Source organism: Battus philenor, unplaced genomic scaffold (genome assembly GCF_028537555.1).
Source record: "Battus philenor isolate CCGP_79_NKW_IND1 unplaced genomic scaffold, ilBatPhil1.0.hap1 SCAF_4, whole genome shotgun sequence".
Lineage (NCBI taxonomy): Eukaryota > Metazoa > Arthropoda > Insecta > Lepidoptera > Papilionidae > Battus > Battus philenor.
Genome location: NW_027181704.1, coordinates 2,638,084 through 2,664,006, shown reverse-complemented (window position 1 = coordinate 2,664,006; position 25,923 = coordinate 2,638,084). Strand labels below are relative to the sequence as shown.

The 25,923-nt window shown below is 31.3% G+C and overlaps 1 protein-coding gene across 1 annotated transcript; it reads left to right on the top strand.

The window, feature by feature from the left end:
* The first annotated feature begins 328 nt into the window (after nucleotides 1–328).
* LOC137928867 (uncharacterized) lies at nucleotides 329–8,562 on the top strand. Its single transcript, XM_068771870.1, has 6 exons — nucleotides 329–1,098; nucleotides 3,891–4,128; nucleotides 4,943–5,189; nucleotides 5,936–6,169; nucleotides 6,752–6,929; nucleotides 8,152–8,562. The coding sequence occupies exons 1-6, from the start codon at nucleotides 568–570 to the stop codon at nucleotides 8,317–8,319; spliced, it is 1,596 nt and encodes a 531-aa protein (XP_068627971.1). The 5' UTR covers nucleotides 329–567; the 3' UTR covers nucleotides 8,320–8,562.
* Nucleotides 8,563–25,923: the final 17,361 nt, after the last annotated feature.

Here is a 25,923-nt window from a genome sequence, read left to right as displayed (position 1 = left end):
TTAAGCATTATTTTGATATAAAAAGTCATTAAGGCCTTTTAGAACTATAGCATAATGTTATTCAATGCATTTTGATTATATTAATTTCCAAACTTAAGATTAACGTCTACTGTACTAAAAATCAATACGATATTTGTATACGGAAATACGATAGTAAAAACAAATCTATCAGCATTACAATTTTAAACTTTATCTAAAAAATTGAATTTCATTTTAATATCATTATACATGATTTTTAAATTAAAATCAAAACCGTGTTAGGTAAAAGTTGTCAATTTTAAAGGTTAACGTGAAATGGAACGGACGGAGCAACTTACCTGTGACGTCACATTGACGTCATTCATTGACATTTGACATTTCAGCGCTCCTTTGTTATTACTGCATTAAAATATTTACTTAAATTATTCCTTCCCACACCGAAGCACAAAACAAGTCATCCTAGTATGCTGTATACATTTTACTTACTTGGAATTTATTTGAATGTTTTTTAATATGTAAAAGTGAATGAATTCTCTTAATTTTCCATCCACCAGTTATTGCTTTAATAAATATTAAATATAAATTACAATGAAGCCAGGTAAGAGTGGCGAAGTAAAGGAGGAAATAGTGGAGGTTCACACAGCGGCCCGGTCTCCGTCACCAAAACGCAAAGAGACCGAGAAGTCTAGAAGCCGATCGGGTTCACGAAAACTTTCAAACGGTCATGTGGCGGTTCCAGAACCTAGTGATCCTTCTACCCCCGACGAAAAGCCTGAAACCTCGACAGAAAAGTCTAAAACTAAAGAGAACTGGGTTAATTCCGAAAGAGAGAGTGTCGATTTAGAAATACCTATACATGACCAAATTAAAATGGGCATACTGGGATTTGTGGAAAAGGAAATTAAGAAATCCGACAAGAATCCTTCATTTGTGTTTTATTCACACGATCCAAATGGGTTGGAGGAAAAGTTTATGAAAACATTGTCGAGGCCTTCCAGTGGCCATAGAGAAAAGCGTAGTCCATCATACAGGAAAAAGAAGAGACATTCATCTCGGCATAGAGACAGAGAACTTCATGATTTTGAAGTTCCAGGTTCAAGTCTCAGTGCTTTAGAAAAGGTTAGTGTTCATGCTGCAATTAACCCTTTCAGGACCATAAGGTTACGGTACCTTATTTAATCAATTTAGCTAGATGTAATGAATTATTAGGCATCCTAAAAACATAATTTATACTAAAAATTCAAAAAAGTTTTACATTTTTTTTGAAAATTTATGGGACAAATATGTCCCTATGGTCGCTAAGGGTTACTTTCTACTTAAACATCTAAATTTTGGTTTACTTGTTGGTAAGTCTGTTTTATTGTAATTAATGTACATTTGTTACTTAGTGTACTTTTTTTACTTGTTTATGAATAATATAAGTATAATAGGGCAAGTTATTTGTGGTACTTGGCGAAACAATTCCTGTTGTTAGATGATTGGTTAATGATTAGATAGATGGTTTTTTGAGATGTTGAAGGTTCAGGTGATTCTTGCCGTTAAAGAATCGTCGTTTCTTCAACCTCGACATCAAATACCCCTTGGTCATCATCCTGTATTAGAAGTCTTTGATCTTCGTCATCAAGCACTAAGTCATCTTCCTCATCGCTATTGTCACCCACAAAAATTTGAAGAATTTTATTTTTTTGAAGTTCAAAAACTCCACGTCCCTTACGAAACATATTCTGCGAAAAATATGAATAAGAAAATGCTATATTTTGGTATATCACCAAGCCAAAAGTTAAGAAATTCCATATAAAAAGTATCCCTTTACGCCGACAGGGACATCCGTGTCCCATAATCTTTGTAACGATTTATCACAGAAAACAACATAAATACATTACTACTGAATATTTAGAACAACAATTTAGTTACCAGGTAATGATAATTTGACACTGTAAAAACTTGAAAAGCACTTTTACAATATCAATTATTTATTCCAAACAGCAGATCATTAGCGCCAAAAGAACTCTAACGTTCCGGTGACGATAGACAATAAACGGTGTTAGTTATCATGTACTGCCAGTAAAAAATAATAAAAAGGTACTTTCCGAAATATTAAAACAAAAAATTAATTTACAATGGTTGCGTTAATATTTAATTAATCCATGATTTTTGCTTGGGACACCGGCGTCCCCGTGGTCGTGAAAGGGTTAATTTATATATATTTACATGCATTATATAAGAGTGCTTTAGTACCTATATATTAAGTAATTATATGAATTACTTCAAATTAACACACATGTTTAAGTTAGTTGTTTAAGCTACACAGGTGATATGTGTGTCATACTGATACTAAAACTTATTCAGTCTATTTTTGAAGGCTTGTAGTGTAGGCGCATAGAATATAGCTTAGGTGCCATAGATTATGTAAGCTTGTTTCTGTCTCTAACAATTGGTTAGTTCATAAAAAAATGTCATTGGATTTACTTTAGAAGACATTCCATGTATATTTAGAGTATGTACTCACATATGGGAATTCACACTACATCTGGAAATATCTTCAATGCAGGCTCGCACATTAGATCTCTCTTCCACAATTAAGGTGTCAATTCTTTTTTTTTAATTTATTCATATTGTACACTGTTCTATTTTCGATAGTTTCATAAATTTTAAATAAAAATGTAGAAATGTATGCATGTAAATAATTTTGCTGCAAAAACATTATTATGTAGTATAAACATTATGTATATTAAATAATAATAATTGTTTATAGCATAGACTTGCTGATGTAAAATGTAGCTTGACTATTCAATGTGATATAGCAATGGCAGAGAAACCAATGATTAATAATACTTATACTAAATACTTTTTCATTTTACATGAATTAAATATAATAAATAGATAATTCAATTTCATTTGGTTACTACAACTGGTAGTGCAAAAATGTTATTACTGTTTTAATTTAAGTTGTAATGATACTGAAAGTACTTATTAATTTATAGTCAAAATATGTAATATAAAAAGCAGGTGCTTCTTTTCAACCTATGATGCTTACTGCAGGCACTGATCACCCGCCAAAGATTGCCAAGATCACAAATGCTTATATGATATCTATTAATATATTTATTTATTAACTCTCACACATTGCGTAATGGCAGACTTAATGCCTTATTGGTATTCTCTACCAGTCAACCCATGGCGGTATTGAGATATCACATAAAAATATGTGTAAATCGTATATAATTATAAGATAATTATACAAGAAAAATAAAAAATGATCTTTGAATATTATTTTGTATTTAAAAACTCCGCACATGTATATCGAAATATAGTTGATATTATAACATATATGTCAAATATCATTAAGTTCCGACCGTCTTGTCACAGCAGTTCAACACTGAGCCTGTGGTAGCTTGCTACTTATAAAGTTAAAATAATCGATAATAAAAAAATGAGTGAATGCCTACTTGAATTATTTTGAATTTAAATAGATTGTTAAGGGGACCAGAAAGTGATGTTTTTTCTGTGCATGTTGATCTTTGATTGTCATTTCGTAGCTTATTACATATTACATTGTATTATACTAGATGGCAAAAGATTGTTGATAAGGGAGGTCCATAGCTACTCCACAAGCTGGCACTGGCAAGGATTCGATCTATATTATTTTGACGTATCATTTTGACGACGCGAGTAAACAGTGATGAATTGAATGTAAAAAGTAAAGTTGTCGATAACAAAGGTAAATATGTTGTTGATCAGAAATAAACACTTGTTGAAAATGTAGTTGTTTGATTTTAAATAAAGAAGATTTTACTTTCTGGTCTTCCTGATATAACTTGTGACCATGATCTCGACCATCTGACCCTTTGTTATGCAAAGATTCAGAAATTAATATTTTTTAAGTTAATCCAAGTTGTAAATGATTACAGGTTGATGACTATTTAAAGGAATATAACAAAGATGAAGTTGTTACTTTAAGTGGAGAACTTGAAATTGAACCAAATGATGTTGAAAATAACAATGGTACATCTAAAGAACTGAGACACAAACCGAGGAAGACGAGACGGAAAACCAGAGATGGATGTAATGATGGTAATGCCAATAGTAAAGATGTGAGTCCTAAAGTATTTAAGACTGGAATTAAAAATAAAACAGGAACAAAACCTGGTAAGGGAATTAAATATGTTCATTAATAGAATATATAGAATATTAATAAAACCATATCTTACTTAATTTATTTGCTTATTATTTGTATTAATATTTAAATGATAAACATGGATTTAACAATAAATATTATTTAATAAATTAAATAAATACAAATTAATTTTCACAGGACATGAATGTTATCATTATAATTGTATTTTTGGTTTTGTTTTCATGTCTGTAGGATATTAAAAAAAAACAGTATCTCTTTTACCTATGTAACTATAATCAACTATATAAGAAAGCTGTGTTCACATAGACCAGTTAAAACAAGCTCTGCTAAAAATATGGATGTAACTTGCTATATGACAATAAAAATCAATGATTATATATGAATATATAATGTAGTATATGAATAAATGAATAATGATTTTTTTATGTACTTGATATCTAATACCTGGATAATTCAATGTTTAAATGTTATTTAAAGTTACAGGATCTATTTATTATTAAATCCTTTTTTTAACACAACCATGTTATGGCGTATGTCGTATAATTATTAATATATTGTCTCACAAAAGGAGTTTATTTTTTTTTAAATCTGGCAATTTGAGCATGAATTTTGGTCTCTCTTTTAAAAATTGTTGGTTTACTCATGTAAATTGAGAAAAATTATCACCAGAAGAAACATCAAAGGTTTACTAAATTTTAAATATCGTTTTTTTTAATGGAGTGAAAATTAAAAATAATATACAATAGTTTTAATAATTATTATGGATTAATCATTCTTGATTTTCATATATGGGACATCAAGTATAAAATATGCTTTTCTTTTCAGTCAGACCAAGTGACTTGACAACAATGTTGGAGAGCCTTGAATCAAACGTGCCATATCACGATCAGTATATTGACAATCCTTTCTCATCACCATCACCTTTGACATCGCCCAATGATGAGAGATTGGACCCGTTTGCAGCTCGGAGAACTGATAAGATATATCTACAAGGAGGCGGCACTTTTAGAGCAGTCTCTAGGGATAGGATTTTACAAAGACAACAATCTAGAGATGAAGAGAAATATTTAAGGTGATATGACTATATATTATTAGATATAGACATTCTACTGTCTTTAGTGGATGGCATATCTATATTAAATAGATACTGTTACAGTTGAATCTTTTTGTCAAATTGGAGTATTCTTGTGACATACATATATGATCACTATAAATGATTTTAGTGGATAAATATTTAAAGGCATTTTTTGTATGGGAGCTCAGGATTCTTTACAAGAAATTTTTAATAAATATAGCATTCTTATAGTTGCATTGCAATATATCTTTAACATTTTGTTCATCGAGAAAATCATTCAAAATTATTAATAAAACTGATAGGCACGGTATTAATACAAGGAATAAAAATAAGCTATCCTCCTAGTTTTCGTTTTCAATAAATTAAATAAATCATTTATGGCATATATTTACTACAAAATTACACAATCATTTTTAGACCCGACTATGGAGAAATTTAAAACCAATATTGAAAGAATATTATTAAAAAAAGTATATAATACTATCTAAGAATATTATACTCATGTTAATGTATGGAATTAAATGTTCTAAATCTAAATAAAGACATATTTGTTCAGAGCAATTGAGTTTCTCGTCGGCTCTAATGGACCCTTCCGCTCCGTGAACTCATATTCGATAGCACTGTAAAAGCCTTAGGACTAACAGCAAAAACGTCTAGAAACAGTACAGTACCGTACCCTTATCAGAAGTTGACCTGAACACATTTCTTTAAGATCACTGAAATATAAAAAAAAATGTTTTCAGGATGGGTGACTTGACACCTTTGGACGTAGCTTTGACACTGCAAAGAGCTTGGAGGAGTTGCGCGCCGGCTTGCCACGGTGTTCTGGGAGGCCTTTCCCTTATGCATCTTCTTCTGATCAGTTATTCCGACAGTCTGGATGGTGGGCATTTATCATTCCATGCCGTGGTCACCATGCCATATGTGGCGACTTACTACTTCTTTTGTGTTCTCTGTCTACTCTCCGTGTTAGACAGGTATTATGATTTCTTTATTGATTGTTTACTTTTATAAAATTTTAGTTTTTTAATTTATACCAAATCTAGTAAAATAGGAGTTTCTAAAGTTTTTTCCGTTATTTCTCGAAGCGCTAATGCTTTTCGTAGTGGAATAAGTTTTATCTAGACAACAGTAACCGACTCAGTTTAGGTTCAGTTCTCTTGGACGCCCTTAAATCGAGAAGCTAAATGCCTATTGAGTAACGTATGTGTATATTTATATGTATATGTATATATATATATATATATGTGTATATTAGGGACAACGGAAAGTAATGTCGCTTTCTTAAGTTAAATTCACACGAGTACGTTTTTAACAAGTTTTTATTTCTAATCAACAATATATTCAACTTCGTTATCAATAACCTATTGCAATCTAGTATACAAATGTTCAATGCCGCAGCGGTAAAAATCAATCGGTTTTTCTCTAAAATATGTTGACAGAAATTACATTACCGGTCCTCCTAATATATATGTATATAAACGCATATATGCTATAAAAATTTTGTTGTTGTGTATATTCTATAATTGATATATGATTTTTCCAACTTTGAAATGCAGACTTGACGTGACAAGTATAGACTTGACACGAGGACTCCAGCCGTGGTTCCAGCCCATTGTGTTGGTGATCCTCTACACGGCCTGCCTGTTAGTTTGCACGGCAGCGAGGATGTATGATGAGCTGATGGTCTACCAATACGCACCATTAGTCGCAAATGCCACTGGAAATATGACCACGGTTTGTACTTTTTCAATTCACTTTTTTATATTACTGTCCTAAAGTTTATTCGTTCTCTTAAGATTTGCAATAACTACCACTATCGAACACTGACAACACAATTATATCAAAAAAATATATATTAATCTTAAAGTAACTTAACACATATACACTAGATGTGGCCGCGACACCGTTGACGTGGAATTTAAGAAAAAAAAATAGTTTTGCATTTTCGTTTAAGATTTTTTTCTAAAATAAAAGTAGCCTTAGTTATTCCTTATTACATCAGTTACGTGCCAGTATAAATCGCGTCAAAATCGATGAAGTCATTTCAGAAATTAACCGGAGCAAACAGACAGACAGATAATCAAAAAATGTAATTTTGGTATATGTAAAGTATATATACTCATATGCAAGTAAAAGCGATTATTTTAATATTACAAATAGAGTTTACAATTTTATTTATTACTAAAAAAGTTAATTTTAGGTCTTATCATTCTAATATAAATTTTACGACAACACAGCATAGCTATGATTTAAGAAATAGGCATAAACTTCTAATATTTATGTCGGAAAACCATATTGTTTGTATTTTAATTTTTTTTTTTGAAAATATTTGTACAGTAGCTTACATAATTATTTGAAGATATGTGAAGATATTGTTAAAACATGCATTACTTTTGCATTTAAAAATAGTATATACAATTTAATATAATTTGTGTAATTGTAAGTAACATTAACTTAATGAAAAAAAAATCCGGTAAATCAATACTTAGAACCCTTGTTTTCTTAAAGTAGATAATGAAATATTTTTTTAATCAAATTCGCAGCAGTAAAACCTGCTAAATCGGCGAACCTGTTGAAACTAATAAAATAAAATAAAATTGAGTAATATAACAGAAGTGATAACATTAAATTAGTCTTACATGTCCCCTTATTATTTAGGGCTTTATTCAACCGGTCAGTGTGAACACGGCTTTATATTGTAGTATTATAGGCGTGGCTAAACTAAGTGACAACAACTTATGAAGAATTAATTTTTTTTCATTATAATTATAATAATGTTGAAGTATACATAGAGTTGTTGTTTATGTTCTGTTGTTTGTAAAGACAGCTATGAAGGACCTCATATTAATGATTATATAAATATTGGTGCTGATTCCGTATTGAAATATAACGTTTGTGTGTTAGTTTAAGTGCTATGAATGAAAATATGTCTTAATAGCATTTAATTTTTTTTCAGCCAACAATACCGACTTTCTACCACACGTGGACGCATTTCTCGATATGGCGAGCTGTATTGTCGATTCTCGGATTAGTTTACTTCGTAATATCAAATCCACCCGACTTGGTGCATACGAATCTCAACAAATTATTACAATTTAAACACTCACTGCAGAGTATTGGATGATTATTTTTAATTTGTCGTATCACGTAAGATTACATTATCTGTAGTTAAAATATATCGTAAATGATACTACAAAATTCTGCATTTACAGAATTTATTGCGAAAAGAGAAATTAGTTATATTTATGTCTGTATATACAACAAGGATAAAAAATATTTTTTATGACAGCGACATCTATTATGTATTTTAGAGTTGAGTTTAGTGCATTTACCTGTATGTGTTATGGGAACAATTAATTTTTAGCATTCAGAAATATCTTTAGTTTTTTTTTTTTCAATACAGAATATAACTTATATGAAAATAATTATCATTGATCAGTTTTTTATATTTAAAATGTGAAGTCATTACATGAAAGTGACATTTAAAAATAGAATACAAAATGGCGGCCACTTTTAAAAACTTACCTACCTACCGACCTTTTATAATAATCTGAGTTTTTAAAATTATTCTTTTAAAATCCTAATGTGTGTCTGTATTAACATGCACGCAGTTAATCTTGTAATTTAAAATGCATATAAAATGCGTTAAAGATATTAATTATATATTAAAGATTACAATGATATTAAGTATTGTTTTAGCTACATATAGTATGGTAAGCACCAAATAGATAAATATATTGGTTTTTCTATGATCAATACAATGCAATTTCATATCTGTGTATATATTATTGCATTTAGATTTATAATACAATATATTCCTCATGTTCGCTATTAGTTAAATCATATTAAAATACTGCAATGCCTTAAGACAGTCTTTGACCAGTGTCAGTTGCCGAAGGCCTTATAAGAAATGTCAAAGTCACTTTAAGAGCAATAGAGAGATAGATAGCTCAGAAATGAGGAGGTCTGCAGAAGAAACCAGATTACAGACCTTGGGGTCGAAGGGTTTTCGAATTGCGACCATGAACAGGTAGACAGGTAGACCCACCACTAAATAGACCTAGGTACTCCTATCATCGTGGTGATCTTAGGAGGTTGGCTATGCCCTATAGTGGGCGTCTTTGGGCTGGATATAAGAAGTGAAATTTTATTTCCTTGTAAAGAAAAAATAAGTGAATGAATTCTAGCACAAATACTCTAAAATCTCCGTCTGATTATGTCACTATAGTTAAATACAGTAACTTGCATTTATCATAAGAAATTTATATTTATTATCAGATGTTTAACTTAGCCCTATGTAAGTATTTTTGGTATTTATTTATAAAAGTATCTTTTGATGCGGAATTGCCTATAGATAGTTGGAATTATTTTTTAATTTATCTCTCTTGTTATTCACTAAATTTGATATGAGAGAAATGTTGTTTTACAGTTTTGGTGCTTTTTAAAAATTCATTTTACAGATAAAAATTAAATGAAGTTATTTATTTTGTTCTATATTCAAATTTATTTTTTTACTAAGAAATTACTGAGCTCTTCTGCGTAGAAGCAGTTGTAGTATGTTGTCTCTCTCGCTCATTCGTATTCCGGCTTGTTTTGATACAAAAACTCTTTCTATATTAAGTTTAAACTCCAACCCGAGTATCCGCTCCTTGAATATTAAGAATAGATAAAATATGATCTCAATTTTTTTATTTTCTAGTCTATCACCAAATATATACAATGGCAAATATGTTTAAAAATTTCATTTGTAAGCTCTAGTCAGTTTTAGTTGTAAAAATATATTTTCTCTACAGCACAATTTAAAATTGAATCTATTTATATTTTAAAAATTAAAAGCTGTTGATATTAATAAATACATATATTTTAAAAGAATATTAATATAACATAAAATTTATAAATGATTAATAATATATCTTAGTTATAAAGTATTTAATTTTTGCCAGATGCATACATATTAAGAAATAAATTACAATTGCTACAAATACGTTCAATATGATATGAAACATAAGACAAGAAAATTGATGGATTTTACATATTTTTGCATATTTAATTGCTTAAATGACAATGTACCAAAAAAATTACTCATAATAATTCTGTTGATACAATTTATAAATTTTAAAATTATGTGACGTAATACCTCCTATAACACGGTACTTTTATAACGAGTTTATAAGTTCCTTATATAACAAGTGATTCCCTCATAAATCCGTAATTTAAAAGTGAAAGCTATAGTGTTTTGTGTTGTACATAATTACTAATAATGGCTCACTGTATCAGTTTTGTTCTTGTAAAATCAAATTTAACTTGTTTTCTTATAACGCGGATGACATGTACCGAGTTATAGGGGAGAATACTGTGTTGTAAGTTTTACATAAACAATATTAGACGATAGTGCAATAAATTATCGCTATAATAAATTAATAATAATAATGTAATTATAATCTCATATCATTTGATGTTACATGTATATTAAAATTGACGTTTTGTATGTGTGCGTGTGGAATGTAAATGTGTTTGTGATATTTCTCATTGATGTTAAGACTACCTACTTAATCTTTCCAAGCTGGTTTTCTAATAGATTTGATAAAAAAAAAACCGAAGCAAATCATTGTTGTAAACATAATGGCTTTGGGAATTAAATTGTTTAATGTTTATTAAATACAAAGTTTTGAGGTTACTAAAATATTTTTTTTTTAAATTCTTTGGTTTTATTTTCTTTGTCAATTATTCGAAACTTGGAGGCACTGCGCCTGTAACAAAGGAACATGTATGGTATGGAGATTAATTAGAGAGGGAGAGAAGATGTGAAAAAGAGGAAAGGAGGCTTTTTAGAGAAAGACAAGACGCACACGAGATATTTGAGAAATAAATATATGCTCCCATATCGCAGAAGGTGACAAGCCGCACGACACGAAACGATTACCTACATATTAATTAAAAATACAAAAAACTTTTAATTAATATATAACGTAATAGTTAATACATAAGCCTTTTGAAAGTGTCATAAGTGACTTTTTCAAAAAATCCAATTAATGGCAATAATAAATACAATTGAACGGTATGTTTCGTTTGACAAAAATATCTATACATTAAAAACAAAGTGACTTATGTCACTTTCAAAATAAACGGCTCATATTACATTGGGAATTGAAGTTTGTAAAATTGTTGAAGTTCTATTAATAATTAAACTGAAAATAATTTACTAAACATATCTGTATGATAGTTAATGTTTAATTATTCGTATATGTTTGTTTTAAAATGAAAATATCAAATATTTCAAACACTCAGTTAACGGACTGACTACTTCTTGTTGATAAATAAATTTAATGGAAGAAGAACTTAATTGTTTGTAGAATGATATAAATATAATATTATTTGTGAAAATGCAGTTTTATTTTTACATTCACGACAAACGAAGGCAGGATTCTTCGTTGTTTCAGCCTATCGATGATCACTGCAAGGCATAAACCTCCCCCCCCCCCCCCCCTAAAAGATTACTATGGGGGATATACCAAAATCATCACGCTTTACAGACGGATTGGCGATTGCAGTGTGGTAATGTACGCAGAGAATTCTGTTGCCTATCTTCTGGATACTTGTTTATGAACAGTGGCGAACATATATAATTAATTCATATATAATTAATTAATTCACAGTGTGAATTATACTAGATTATATGCCTGGAATTGAATCTTAGTCGCTCTGACAGGAGTCATAGCTATGAATAATCAATCAAACCTTAATAAACCAGGTTATTAAAAAAAAAACAAAGGTTAATGTATTATATTTCGATACACAAATGATGTTTTTCCAATACGAGAACATAGATTTTATGTGTTAATTTTAATGCTGTTAATCAGGAGTCTTTTGCAGCTGTCGGAACTGAGTTCATGGAACTAAAGGCTCTACGAACTTAAAAAATGTATCTAGCCCGGTTTTATCAGTTGAACGAAGATATTCGCACTAAGGTATATTAAACGCGTGTGAGTAGATAAATTAACTAGGCGATCGAGAGTGGGAAAGCAGGTCCCTCCTAGGATCATCATCTGTATGCAGAGGCGTCGGCGGAAGTGGCTTGCTCCGGAAGACATGCGGACAGGCAACATAAAACTGGCTCAGTCTGAGTATCGGAAATTGTAGTTTTCTCCATAAGTACCTTCTACAATGTATGAGGAAACTTATTTAAAAATTGGTAAGAATTAATATATATTATTACCACTGGATGCACTTCTATTGATACTATCAGCAGAGATTTACACACTTCACAATTCATAACAAAAAATTTGGAGGAAAAAATGTAGAAAAATACACAGTACATAGGCTAAAAAATACCTGAGTTACCGTGAGAGTGTAAGTGCGTTTTGTGTATGTTACTGTATGTGTATTTTTTCTATGTAATGTATGTAAGTACATTTTGTGTATAAAGTAGCGTAAGTTATTTTTGTGTAAATATGAGATACTATTACAGTTACAGTTGTAAGAGGTTCCTATGAAATAGAAGCCTGTAAGAGATTGCCTCGTATGGTAAGACCGCCCATTGTACTTTTACGTTCATTATTATAAAACTATTTATACGTATTCTAGCGTGTGCAATAAATAATATTAAATAAATAAGATAAAAATTAATAACTATAAATCACACCATAGCAAACACATTTAAAGCAGTAGGCGATTTCGGCAGTTCTTTTATTGTACCAAGTCTATTCCAATTCTATGGATCGTTAATTTAATAGCGAGAGATTAAATTCGCTAAGTTTATGTGAGCTCTTACCGAAATTGTACACCTAATAAAATTATTTTATTGCTTATTTATACGAGTTGACGTATTATGAAGATGAAGTTATGTTTTAGATCATTTATTAGATAATGGATTTTATAAAACGAATATATTGTAAGCTTTTTAACGAGTAATGTACAAATATTAATGTGTTTCCATAAAGCGGAACATATCATTTCAGTAATTTCCGTAAACAATCTTTTTATGTTTTTTTATGCGCCTTCGATCCACTTTCGCCTCATGGCAAAGACTTTTTATATAGTGGAAAATTAGTTTTTTAGCATCTTATTAAAAAAAATCATGCTTATGGAAATATTTAACGTTCTAATTATTATTTATATACAGACCGATCCTTTATTTATAGTCATTTTAATTTAAGTTAGTATCCCTATAATTTATTCCTGCCTCGCTTATCACGGAAGAAGAGACACACATATAATAAAGTTAAAAGTGAGAAAATTGTAAAAATTTGTGTGAGAAATAAAAATATGTACATAAATTAAATAAAGTAAAATAATATCAAAATTGTAAAAACTAAGGAACGATGGATGAAAGGTATTGGAAAAGTAGGAAAATGGAATGGAAGGGTAAGACAGACGAAATGTAGAAACCAAGGGAAAGAATGATAGATCTGGAGATGCATGGAAGAAGAGCGCAAAAATAAAATAAAATGTGAAAAAATTAATCAAAATAAATTAAAAGTCCCTAACCCATTAATCAGTTAGTGATACAATAAGCCCCTAATAGCGCAGGCCATAAAAGTAATTTATTACTTTTCTAAAGTATTGAATTACATTTCTAATATCATATTTATAAATTATTTACTGTTACTTATTAATTTGTATATACAAGACGTCTATTACTAAATAGATGCCTTTGATTACAATTAGGGCAGCTAGGTTCACGATTGGCAACCACAAGCTGGTAGACGCAGCGTGGGCGGTCGCCCACAAGGTTGACAGAGGATATATTTAAGGTCGCAGAAAGTCGCAGAAGTAGGCAGCGCAAGGGCAGTCAACGTGGTAATCTTTAGAAGAGGCTCATGCCTTGCAGTGGGCGTCCATTGTCTGAAAAGAACAATAAGATGCAAAAGATTACGCTTTTTGTATATCTTACTTACTTGTTATTATTTAATAGAATCAGGCGTTACCTTGCGGAAGTCCATACTAAGTAAGAAAAGGACCAATATTTAGCCACTTCCGCACATGCAGTGGTAGTCGTGCAACAAAGTACACCGCCCGCCAGCCCGCTGATAAATGCGTATGCGGCAAACAATGCGTGTAATAAAAAACAAACTGCCACCGTTAAATCAGGGGTGAACCACGTGTGTCACCGCGTGACGTGTTAAGTGATTTATCAGGTCCTTTTCTTACTTAGGATGGACTTCCGCAAGGTAACGCCTGATTCCATTAAATAGGAAATAGTGAAGTTTGAATGGTAATGGAATGAGAAGGTATAAAAGATGTGGGAGAAAAAGAGGAACGTGTGAGAGAAATTGAGAAGGACGAAAGAAGAATGAGGATATCATATTAGATAGTAAATAAATCATTTGAAAAATTGTCTCTTCGTACCCAAGAGGAATTTACTAGAGGCCCTCAAAAACGTGGACAATAAAACTTTTTTAACTTTGCTGCACTGCCTAATGCTTACATTATTTAACTATTTTTAAAACTACGCTGTATTCACATCTTTCCGTTCGGTTCGTTCCGTTTTGACTTACTCTGTCTATGTAGATATGTTAATGTTAACATAAAAAAAGACGCGGCAGTATCGTTTATTATAATGAAAGTCTCCAACGTCTTTATGTTGACGTCAAGCAAAAAGGTAAAAAAGGGTCTTTGGGTCGCCATTTACCGATTACTTTTAAAATATACAAAGTCATCTAAATAAATTTCCCCGCCCAAGGATAAATCCTAGACTGATAGACAAGTACCTTGTCTGTGCGAGCATCTGTTTGCAAAATGAATACTTTCTAGTTCAATTACAATCGTGTTTTACGATCGTAGCAGTTGACGACATCTGTCGGTTACAGTAACAAAAACGACAAACTGTTATCATCTGTCTCAGGTCAGTTAGAAGACAAAGAGATTTAAAATTTGACGTGGGAGTGACGGCTAATCTATAGCTTAAAAGATACGTATTTATTGCGTTGTGTAAAGATCTAATTTGTTTTACAAACTAACAAAATATACGTCTAGTCTAAATATATGTCTCTTATTTAGCTATATACCGATAGTTAAGGATAAAGTAAATATCAATTTATAAATTGTTAATTGTTTATTTATGCTTATACCAATGCCGATGATTGGTCAAATTTCGCTGATAGATTTCATAGGGTGTCAGTATTAAAATGGCCACTTAGAACTCATAAAACAGTTGTAAACAGTAGTGCCAGAATGAGCTCCGTCATCTAAAGTTAACCGAAGTGTTTCCAACCGCATTTGGCAGGCTAGATACGAGAGCTCGGCTCAGGGTCGACACACCATGGGACTTCTTCCTATCCGACATAAAAAAACTGCGAAAACTCATAAAGACATCTTTCCATTTCACACAATTACTAAGCGGGCACGGGTACTGCAAGCAGTACCTGCACCGTAAAATAATCGATAGCGAGACTTGCCCATGTAACGGGTCCACTGTACAGACTTTTCTTCACTTACACAGACACTGCTCCCGATTCGGATCCAAAAGACGTAACCACGTGACCTTATGCGAAAACCTTAAAATACCTTCATTCAATTTACCGGACCTACTAAGGGATAAATGTACGGCAGAATCTTTTGATGTGTTGGCCCGGCACATTGTCCTAAATCTCAAGGCATTTAATGATCTTTAGCACTTGGGCAGGGACCTGAAATAAAATAATGTACCAATGAATGTATAATTGAGTAAGACTTACAAAATCGAATTGTTTATATATAAAAATTTTAGCTATGTATATCCATCAGGAAAAATGTAAATAATGATAAAACGCTGTCGTGACTCACGGCTGGGTGAAGAAAGATCCGTATCAAATAGCGGCAACCCTCTCCCAACTGTCTGCGCTTAGTACAAGCGAAAAAAATTGTAAACAAAACAATAGCGATGTAAATTAGAATTAATAAAAAAAAACTGAAATGTGTCGTGATTTCGTCGTGGACTAAAATTGCAACGGAAATCGTAAAATCTTATAGCAAAAATTGAAATGTATTGAATTGATAATGCCATTATAAGACATCGTTGAAAAAAGGAGACACCGATAATTAAAAAAAAATCATAATAATTAGTTGACTTCAACTTAGTTTTAAATTGTTTATGATTGTATCTAGTAAATAGAAGTTTAAGAGACTTAGTAAACTTTGTTACAAGCAAAGCGTGAGCAAAAAAGAAATGTTTCGGAAATATCGAACGCAATGGTATAAACAAAAGCGCAAAGGCTAATTTTAAAAATAATTTTAAAAATTAAAAAAATTAATAATGGATCCGAAAGCACATTTTTAAGTAGCCACAAATTTCTTGAAATTAATGACGAAATGATATATATGTTGACTGTTAAAAATATAGCAGAGTTCTAAAACCTTCTATGTCACCTCTTACTTAGGTGTAGTTAACGATAATAAACTTCTTGGTTATCATTATGCCAGAGTTATAAAACTTTCACGCTTAAGGCTTTGTTTTTAACAGATTACTTCATAAAGTTCCTAGGGCAACTAAGTTTTAATTTAGTTTTGTTGGTCGGCCTTATTTTTTTGTGTTGTGGTTGTTCTTATTAATTTATTATATTTAAGTTTTATACACTTGTAATTATTAACTTGTTATTACTTTAATTATTATGAAACATGAGTTGATTTAATTACCCTGTATAATAATTATATTGTTAGAGTAATAGGACTATAATAGACTTTACCCGGTGGTAAATGCTTAATTATTTCTCGTCAGTTCTTTATATTTTATACGAGAATACATCAATTTCTTCATGTTATATTCCCTCGTCTGCTAGTGGATAGTGATCTATAAGCTTTGTATAATTGTTATTTAACTAAATGCGTGATAATATATTAATAATTAAAGATGCGAGGCGATTGATTGATTGTGTAGTAAGTTGACAAAAATATGGTATCCTGTACTTGACGTGGAGAGAATAGATTGTCAGTGTCGGTTGTAGGAAAGGGTAGAGGAAAGGAACTCCCTTGTTATTCAAGACGGAAGACGCTAGATCTTTCTGAAGTACTGTAGGAAGATAATCGGAACAGTAACAAAAAGAACTAAAACCTTAATCAATAGAAGAGAAATAAACACTGTGATTTGCATTATGCTTTGATAAAACCAAAATACAGTTGTGATATAGAAATATCTACTACATTATAAAAGTAATAGATATGTAACAAAACTTAAATAAATAAATTGTAACATAGAAATCTAATAAATAACATTGTTCCTGTATTATGGATGGAAGGCGAAGGAAGAGTGATGTATGAAAGGTAATACGGTATGGAAATGTAAGGAATGAGAATGACACTAGAGAAATGAATGAAAGATCTTAAGAGGTACTAAGAAGGAGCTTGGAAATAATAAAAGTCAAAAAATATTCTTTATATATTTTAGGAAACTATTTGACTTCAAATATACTTAATGTAAAGGTCGCCTGATTTAATTTCAAGTAAGAAACAGTTACATACGTCTAGGAAATTTAAATATAAATTAATAGGGACCGCTCGAGCGCAGTAATTTTATATTTTGTGTTGATAATTTTACTTAATTATTTAAGTTTTAGGTAGTGATATAATTAAAATGTTTTACCTTAACGAATAAATATGGATTAATTTAAAACGTAGGTGGTATACATTACATAGGAGTCACCATAATTTATATTTTATAAAACAAGATATTTTGTAGTTTATATGATGAGTTACACTGATAGTAAGCTTATGAAGTTTGCTAACTTCTGTCTATTATCAGACAAGAATGTGACACCATAATTATTTTAACAATAGAACATGCAATAGACATCGGCTGGAAGCAGTTTGCACCCATCCTCTTCTGACACCTTTAACCAGGTCATCTAGAAAGATGGCATGGTGGCAGACTTCATGCGCTGCGCTTGCCGGCCCGTGGTCTCCATTCCAGAACCTTGTGTCCCCAATAGACATGTTTTGCACGCTTAGGTCTACACACTGCCATTTCAACTGGCCAATCGGCTGTAGCCCAGCCCATCAGTTACTTTTGGTTAAATGTGTAATATAATACAAATACTTTGACCTTTTCGTGTACCTTTGAATGTCATGCTTAACGAGATTCGAGTGACAGCCCAGTCAAGGTCTCCGCTAAGTGGAGGCGGTTGATAACACTTGAATATTATCAGATCTCAGCGGCTTCCAAGTTCAACGAATTCAATTGAATTTACTAAGAAATAATTTTACCGAAAAAACTGATTTACGAAATTCAACCAGTATTTACGTGACTGTAAAAATATCAACCTTCGAAACTTTGAAAGTTTTCACTTATATGTAAGTAATAAAACTACAATCAATAAACCCAGTGAGACGACGCTCACTTTGAACAGTGTATTAAACACAATTGAAACTTAAATTCACCTCCGCTGTTTATTTGCTATAAACTTGAGCTAAGAAAGCCAGAAAGCTATATTTTAGGTATATTTACTAATATATATATTTTTGGGGAAGAAGTTTGGGTAACGTGTCGAATAGATACCGCCTAGTAAATAGTGACAATAGTTCATTCATTTGTGTTAACTAATAGGCGCACATTGCAAGGCATTGGTCTCCCTAAAACATCGCCACAATGACAAGTCTTTTAATGATCACATTCATCGACTTCCCGCAACCTTAATTATGATATCACCGGCTTGTGATCGCTACTAAAGAACCTTTCAGCTCCAACGGCCATCGGCTTCACGAGTGATATCCCTTACACTGCTACGCCCTCTTCATTTAGCATATATATATACATGGAAAAAGTCGCGTTTGATTATTGTTAAATGCAGTAGATCGAATACCTGACTGTGTCGCAGATACCCCACCGGATAGGAACATACTATAAAATGTATTATTTCAACACGTAAAGCCTACTGCACGGCTAGACTTCCTTAATGATATCTATGGGGGATATACCATAATCGCCACTCTTGACAGGCGGGTTGGCAATCGCAGTATATTATTACGATACGCAGAGGACGCTGATGTCTCTACCTTGTTTGTTAGCAGTGGCAATCCTATATAATTAATGCACAAAGTGTAATTAAGGTAATATATCTCGGGTATTGAATCCGGGACCTACGATCAAGTCACAGTTTTCTACCAGGTTACTACTAATCAAAAGGGTCACATATAAGAACATAGAGAAAATTAAAAAGTGCAATCGCCATTTTTTGTTTCAAAATTTTAAGGTTTTTTGCGACTTTGTTTTTTTCTATTTCATTCGAAGCCCTCAAAGCCTCTGAATACGGTATCAAATAACATACTACCTAACATTAGATACATTCACAGGTGTTCGATCTGTCTATTTTAGTTATTTTCAAAGGAATATATCCTTTGGGTTATTTGTATGGATTACTGATATCGATATGTTTTGGTTAAAAAAGAGAGCTGTTCGCAAAATCTTACCTAGATACTCTCTAAGAGAAATCTCTTGAAGAAAATATTATGGCGATACATATTCGATATACATGAATATTAATCTGTGCGTAAGAATATATATTTGCTCGTATCTTTCTGAGCTTCATAAAATTCGTAGATCCTGTTTTTATTAAATGTGGTTTTTACGTCATGACATGTAAGAAATGACGCATTTCAGAGCAAAGAAAAAACTCATGCTACGAGTATATTCTGATCGTAAGCAAAAACTTTGAAGACTAAAGAATGTTGTTGTTTTTTATTTAATGCTGTACAATGTCAAGAAGTGTTGCTAACTAGGGCTTACAATATATCAATTGTAACAGAATTTAATATGTACTTTTTTACTTGCTTGTTTTTTGTATCTATATACTCCTGTTGTCTATATAATAAAATAAATAATATCTACTCATTTCCGAGCAATATTTATTGGATTTCATATATTATTTGTTAATAAGTCAATAAAACAACAGTGGTAAGTAAAAATATAACTAGTATTTTTTTTATTAATAATACCGGTTTTAATACCGGCATTTAAAATATGAAATACCGGTATTCAGATCTTAGTTCGTTATTGTAAGCCCTATTACTAACTGTGGCAAAAATTTTAAGTACCATGTCGTTTTAGTGCACTGTGCTAGAATCATATAATTAAAATCATATATATACATAAACATTTTTCGAACTTTCCTACATGTAAAGAATTCTTATGTTAATGTCATCTAGTTTATAAAACTAACTAAATATAGAATAATTTTAATTTTTTTTGTTAAAAATAATGTTTACTTAATTAATGTTAAATTTAGTACAATTCTATATTCACGCTGCACGTATAATCAATATGTGATGGATTTGTAAATTTGAAATTTGCTAATCCGCGCTAGGTAGGTACGTTTCCCCGAATAACCCATTAGCGTGTACGTTACAAGCACCGTATCTAACGAACTGCAAAAATTGCTATCTTTTTGGAAAAGTTCAGCAAAGTAGCTTTTATTTGTATGTACTTGGTTGTTTTTCACCTGGACTTGAACAATATAGTATTGATGGTATGATCAAGAGTCTAAATTCTCTACTGTAGGGCTACCACGATTCAAGGTCTAGATTTGTAGGTGGCGGCATCTGTTATATTGTAAACGACTCGAATAAGTAAAAAAAATAAAATCAAAATTTATTTTATGTTCTAAAGCAGAATATGACTCATGATTTTTGAACTTCTAATTAACAACTAACTTACGCCTACCAACGTTAATGACATGAGAACTGTAAACAAGGCATCATGTATCAGTCAAGACAATAAAGATTTAAGATTAATTTATTATCAAAAAAGTAAATTTAGAAATAATTATATAACTATGACTTTGCAGAAATACATGACTTTAAAATTAGTGCATACGGAAATTCTGTAGTTTTACAATAACAAAGATCTTTAGACATATATATGGCTTAAAATTAAACGAGTACATAATTACTATAGAAATACGTAATATGGCGAAATTTCATGTTATAAAGGGTGATTATACACACACACACACACACACACACACACACACACACACACACACACATATACATATATACATATATATATATATATATATATATATATATATATATATATATATATATATATAAATGTATGTATATATGTATATATATCCATATATTTATACGTTAATACTTTTATAGATATATACATATATAGCGCACGTGCTGATAAATTTCATAAATAATTAATAATATTAATATAGTAACAGCGTTTTCAAAATTCGAATCATAACATATTAAAATAAATCATTGTTTAATATCTGTCCTTGCAGAGTTTACTCAGAAGCCATTGGCCTGTCATATTTTAATAGAAGTAAAATATATTGTAACATATTTCAAAGTGATCACTCTATGCAGAATGATTTTAAATTCTAGTTGTAAAGCTTTAAAGCTTTTTAATGAGAAACAAGCTGTACATTAACCCTTTAAAAGCTCTTAGAACTATTATGAGGTTAATCGGTAAATAAACTGTTTATTGATATATGTAAATGTAATTAAATATTTATTGTTTAAAAAAGCTATTAGAGAATATTATATATTTGCGAAGCTATTAGTGAAGAGATTAAAGAGGTTATATATGCTTTGCTTATTAAAAATATGAAACGAGCATCACACAATAAATATTTCGAATTATAATTGGATTTTTTATTGTGATTGCCTTGAGAAAAACCGAGGTCACTGCGATGTAGAAACAGCTCTTATACATTCCGAAGGCGCTTAGTGATAAATACGACCTCCTTTTATAAAGCGAACTAATAAAAATATTAAAAAGAATATATAGACTTCATATACTTATATTATATGGATATACAGGGTGTCAAAGAATTACCGTACATTAAGTGTAATTGTAATAGGCCCCTTCGAAAAATAGCCAGTAAGAAAAAGGACCAATATTTAGCCACTTCCGCAATTGCAGTGGTAGTCGTGCAACAATTCGCATTGTTTGCCGCATACGCTTTTATCAGCGGGCTGGCGGGAGGCGCACTTTGTTGCACGACTACCACTGCATGTGCGGAAGTGGCTAAATATTGGTCCATTTTCTTACTTAGGATGGACTTCCGCAAGTTAACGCCTGGTTCCATTAAATATTAAAGAGCCAGTCTTGCGCTGTCCGCATCTAGCAACTTCCTGCGACATTCATCATGTCATCGGTCTACTTAGTGGAAGCACAACCCAAGTCGCTTCTACCGGCTTATTGTCATCACTAAATAACTTTTTTGCCATTACAGTCAAATAATAATAACAAGATAAATTACCTCAAATAAATTCAAAGTTGTTCGTTTCACATAGAAATTGACTCCAACAATTTAATAAACAATTCTGTATTTTAATGATATATTGACCTCAGGGGATTTTGATATCTATACCAGTGAATTAATCCCTCCTGAGTAACTTAGTTTGTTAAAAGAATAACGTAACATGTTCGAATAAAATATCTACATGGAATAATTCCTTATATATCTGATACAGACGTTGGAATTCATTTGTTAAATATATGTGCAGATCGTGTTTTAATTAAAATACAGTTACATGTACATTTATGAATATTTTATTGCAGAACTGTGTTATATTTTTATTATATTAATAGCATATATCGCATCGTTTATAAATAATTAATCCATTGTTGGAAAGGACAGAAATAATAAACAGAGAGAGGTTATTAATTTCAATGTAATTTATTGTAAGTCGCCTTCAATACGTCCTATTGGAAATCTGTGTGGGATATTTATGTCCAGCTGTGAACGTTCTATAGTTCTATGAAAATGATGATTTATTTTTCGAGTCAATAAGTAGTATGAACCCTCGTAGAAATGTCTTACGATTTCGAAAGTTCTTTATTAATAGGTTTTTTTTGTATGTTTATAACAATTTCGTCTGTATTATAAATTATTAAAAAATTATATCATTTTTTAATTATTTTGTTTCGATATTTCAATTAGATAATAATTCAACTTTACATTAATTACAAATTTTAATATATTTCAGGTAATAAAATACAAGGTAATTAGAGATATCGATAATTAAATTCCTTGGAAGCAAGATTTAATTCGCCGATGGCGGTTACAGATGTAATTTTGAGAATAATTAGGATCATTAATTAATAATTACTTCGCTTAATTACGTATAATGTAAATTACGTAAGTAACTTATCTCGAGGAATGTAATATTTGGACATTAATCGAGTGACTGATGATGATATCACAAGTATTGAAATGAAATCATCTTTATATTGAATATGTATTAAAAATTTGAAAATAACTTGCAATTGAATATGGGTCTGTATTAAGGAGCTACCACTTGGTGAAGCGACGACATAGGTAAGTTTGCAGGAAGTCGCAGTAAGGTAAGTACACGGTAAGTCGCTACATGCGGGAAGCGTAAGATAACCATTATATTAATTATTATAATCACCGAACTTTATCGATTATAGTTTTACTGGCATCACTATTCTTAAAAATGCTATTGGGGCCCATGCTTGATTAACCATTATCAGTTTAGTTATATTAAAATCATTTAAGGCAATGTATAGAAATAAAAATGAATGTTTGTCTGTACGTTCTTTTAGTCCGTGGACCTCTGTTTCCGCTGATGAGGCTGTACAAAGCCTAGACCGGCTAGCCGCACAACATCAAATACATCAAATAGCAAAGAATGTATGTCCTATATTAAGAATAGTTAAGAATCATTTGATTATGAGATGATCTTTAGCGAAGTTGTACATAAGCACAAGGTTGTCAAGTTTTTGTGATCAATTTTCGACAGATGGCGCCAGTGTCATTCCAATGTATTTCACATACTGTCGTGACAGATCATGCTGATTTTAATTGAGACAAACAAAGCGAAGTAATGATGACGTTTTGAGTTGTGGGTAATATAAGAATTTATGTTAATTATGAAATTCATATCCGACTCACATATTTAAAATAAATACGAAAAAAATCTAAATAAACTAGATTTTTTGTTGTTAAACTCCATGCGGACGTAGTCGAAGGGCACAGCTAGTATGTCAACATATTATTATATCTTTTCATCCATATTCCTTTACATTTCATATCTCTTTCTAGTCACATATATTAATTGATTTTAATGTGATTTTGCCTATGAAATGCTTGGGAAAGGTACAATGACATGCAACGGTATAAGAAGGATCGACCCTAAAATGAATAGATCTGGTCATAGCTATAATAAATATTCACCTAAGCCAAGAAAAGCCTGAAATTCTTTTGTCCCCCCTTTTAGGAGAGCCGATAGATTTCCATTAGAACTGGTTAGACGAGACCTGCATTCAGCGTCTTCCATCGTCTTTAACAAGGTCCTCTCTTTATCCTGGGAGTCCAAACTCGCTGGTCCGTGGTCTCTACTCCAGAACCATAAAGTCCCAGCGGCTACCTGCGCAATGTGGCTCTACCACTGCTAGTTCTACTGGTTAATATGCGGGGCGATGTCGATTACTCTCATTGGTTTACGGATCTTCTCATTCTTCAGCTTGGGCATTCTTGTTCTTCTTCTTTTCAGCCGTTGCACGCCCACTGGAAGGTAAAGGCCTTCCCCAAATACCGCATGAAAGACCGTGTTGTCGGTCCACCTAGTGGGGGAGGGGGGGGGGGGGGCTGGGCTACCCACGCCGCGTCTACCGGCTGGTGGTCGCCTATGGAGAACCTTCCGGTTCCAAAAGCTATCAGTTGCAATAGCGATGTGTCCCGTTCACTACCACTTCAGACATTGCTTGGGCATTGCCATATACCAAATTTAAAATATTTTGCAACATCATTTAGATGATAGGAAGTTTTTTGATACCTACAATGGTTTCATAGGAGAGGAATAATTTGAAAAAAAAAAACAAACTATACTTACGTTTAATTTAGGGAATTCTAAAAACATTTCATATCATATCATCTTTATAATCATCTTTATAAAAAGATTGATTTAAAAATCTACAACCATCATATAACTTTATTTGCATTTGTTGCGTACAATATGTGGATCGGTATGTCGTTTTATAGATACGTTTTATAATGCTTGCAAAGGCGGATGAATTTAATAACTAAGATAAGAACTTGGCATAGTTAGAATTTGTTGGATTATTCAATGAGCGTAATAAAGTACGTAATTACATGTCTCGTGAACTTGACTCAGATATAACTTCAAGGAGATTGTAGTTAGGATTTCGGTGCGATGTGAAATAAGGCTAATGAAGCGGTTTATCTTATATCACAAAGACGAACGATCGTGCGGCGAAAATTAAACATATTAATAAAAACATGAATAAACAAGACGTATTAATTTCATTTCGTTGCGTATAAGAGGAGTTTTTGTACCGAACCCAGAGCCTTTTTAAAACATTTACGATATATTTTGTTTTACCTAATTACAATGCTTGCTAATCTCTTTTTTGCATCCGTAATGAATACAACTTTCCAAGGCTTAGTGGATTAAGATATGCAAATAGTTTCACGAGGTTATTTAAATTTTAAATACTTTATATTAGTGAGTAGCAAATTAAACAATATTTTTGATATTTCATCAATTGTTTTGCTTGATTATTTGTGTTAAGTGTACACACACTCTAGATACATTTTTATATATATATTCAATCAATTATATAGGTTTTAAATTGACCTTGTACATTGTACTTTTAAGCAAAATTGAAAAAATACAGCGACGTGTATTTTATATTGATCAATGATTCAATGAATATAAAAATTTATGTTTATACATAAAAGAACATAATATCATCATCATAATTATTTCAGGATATTGTCCACCATTTTAGGTTTCCAATAAGATTGATTGA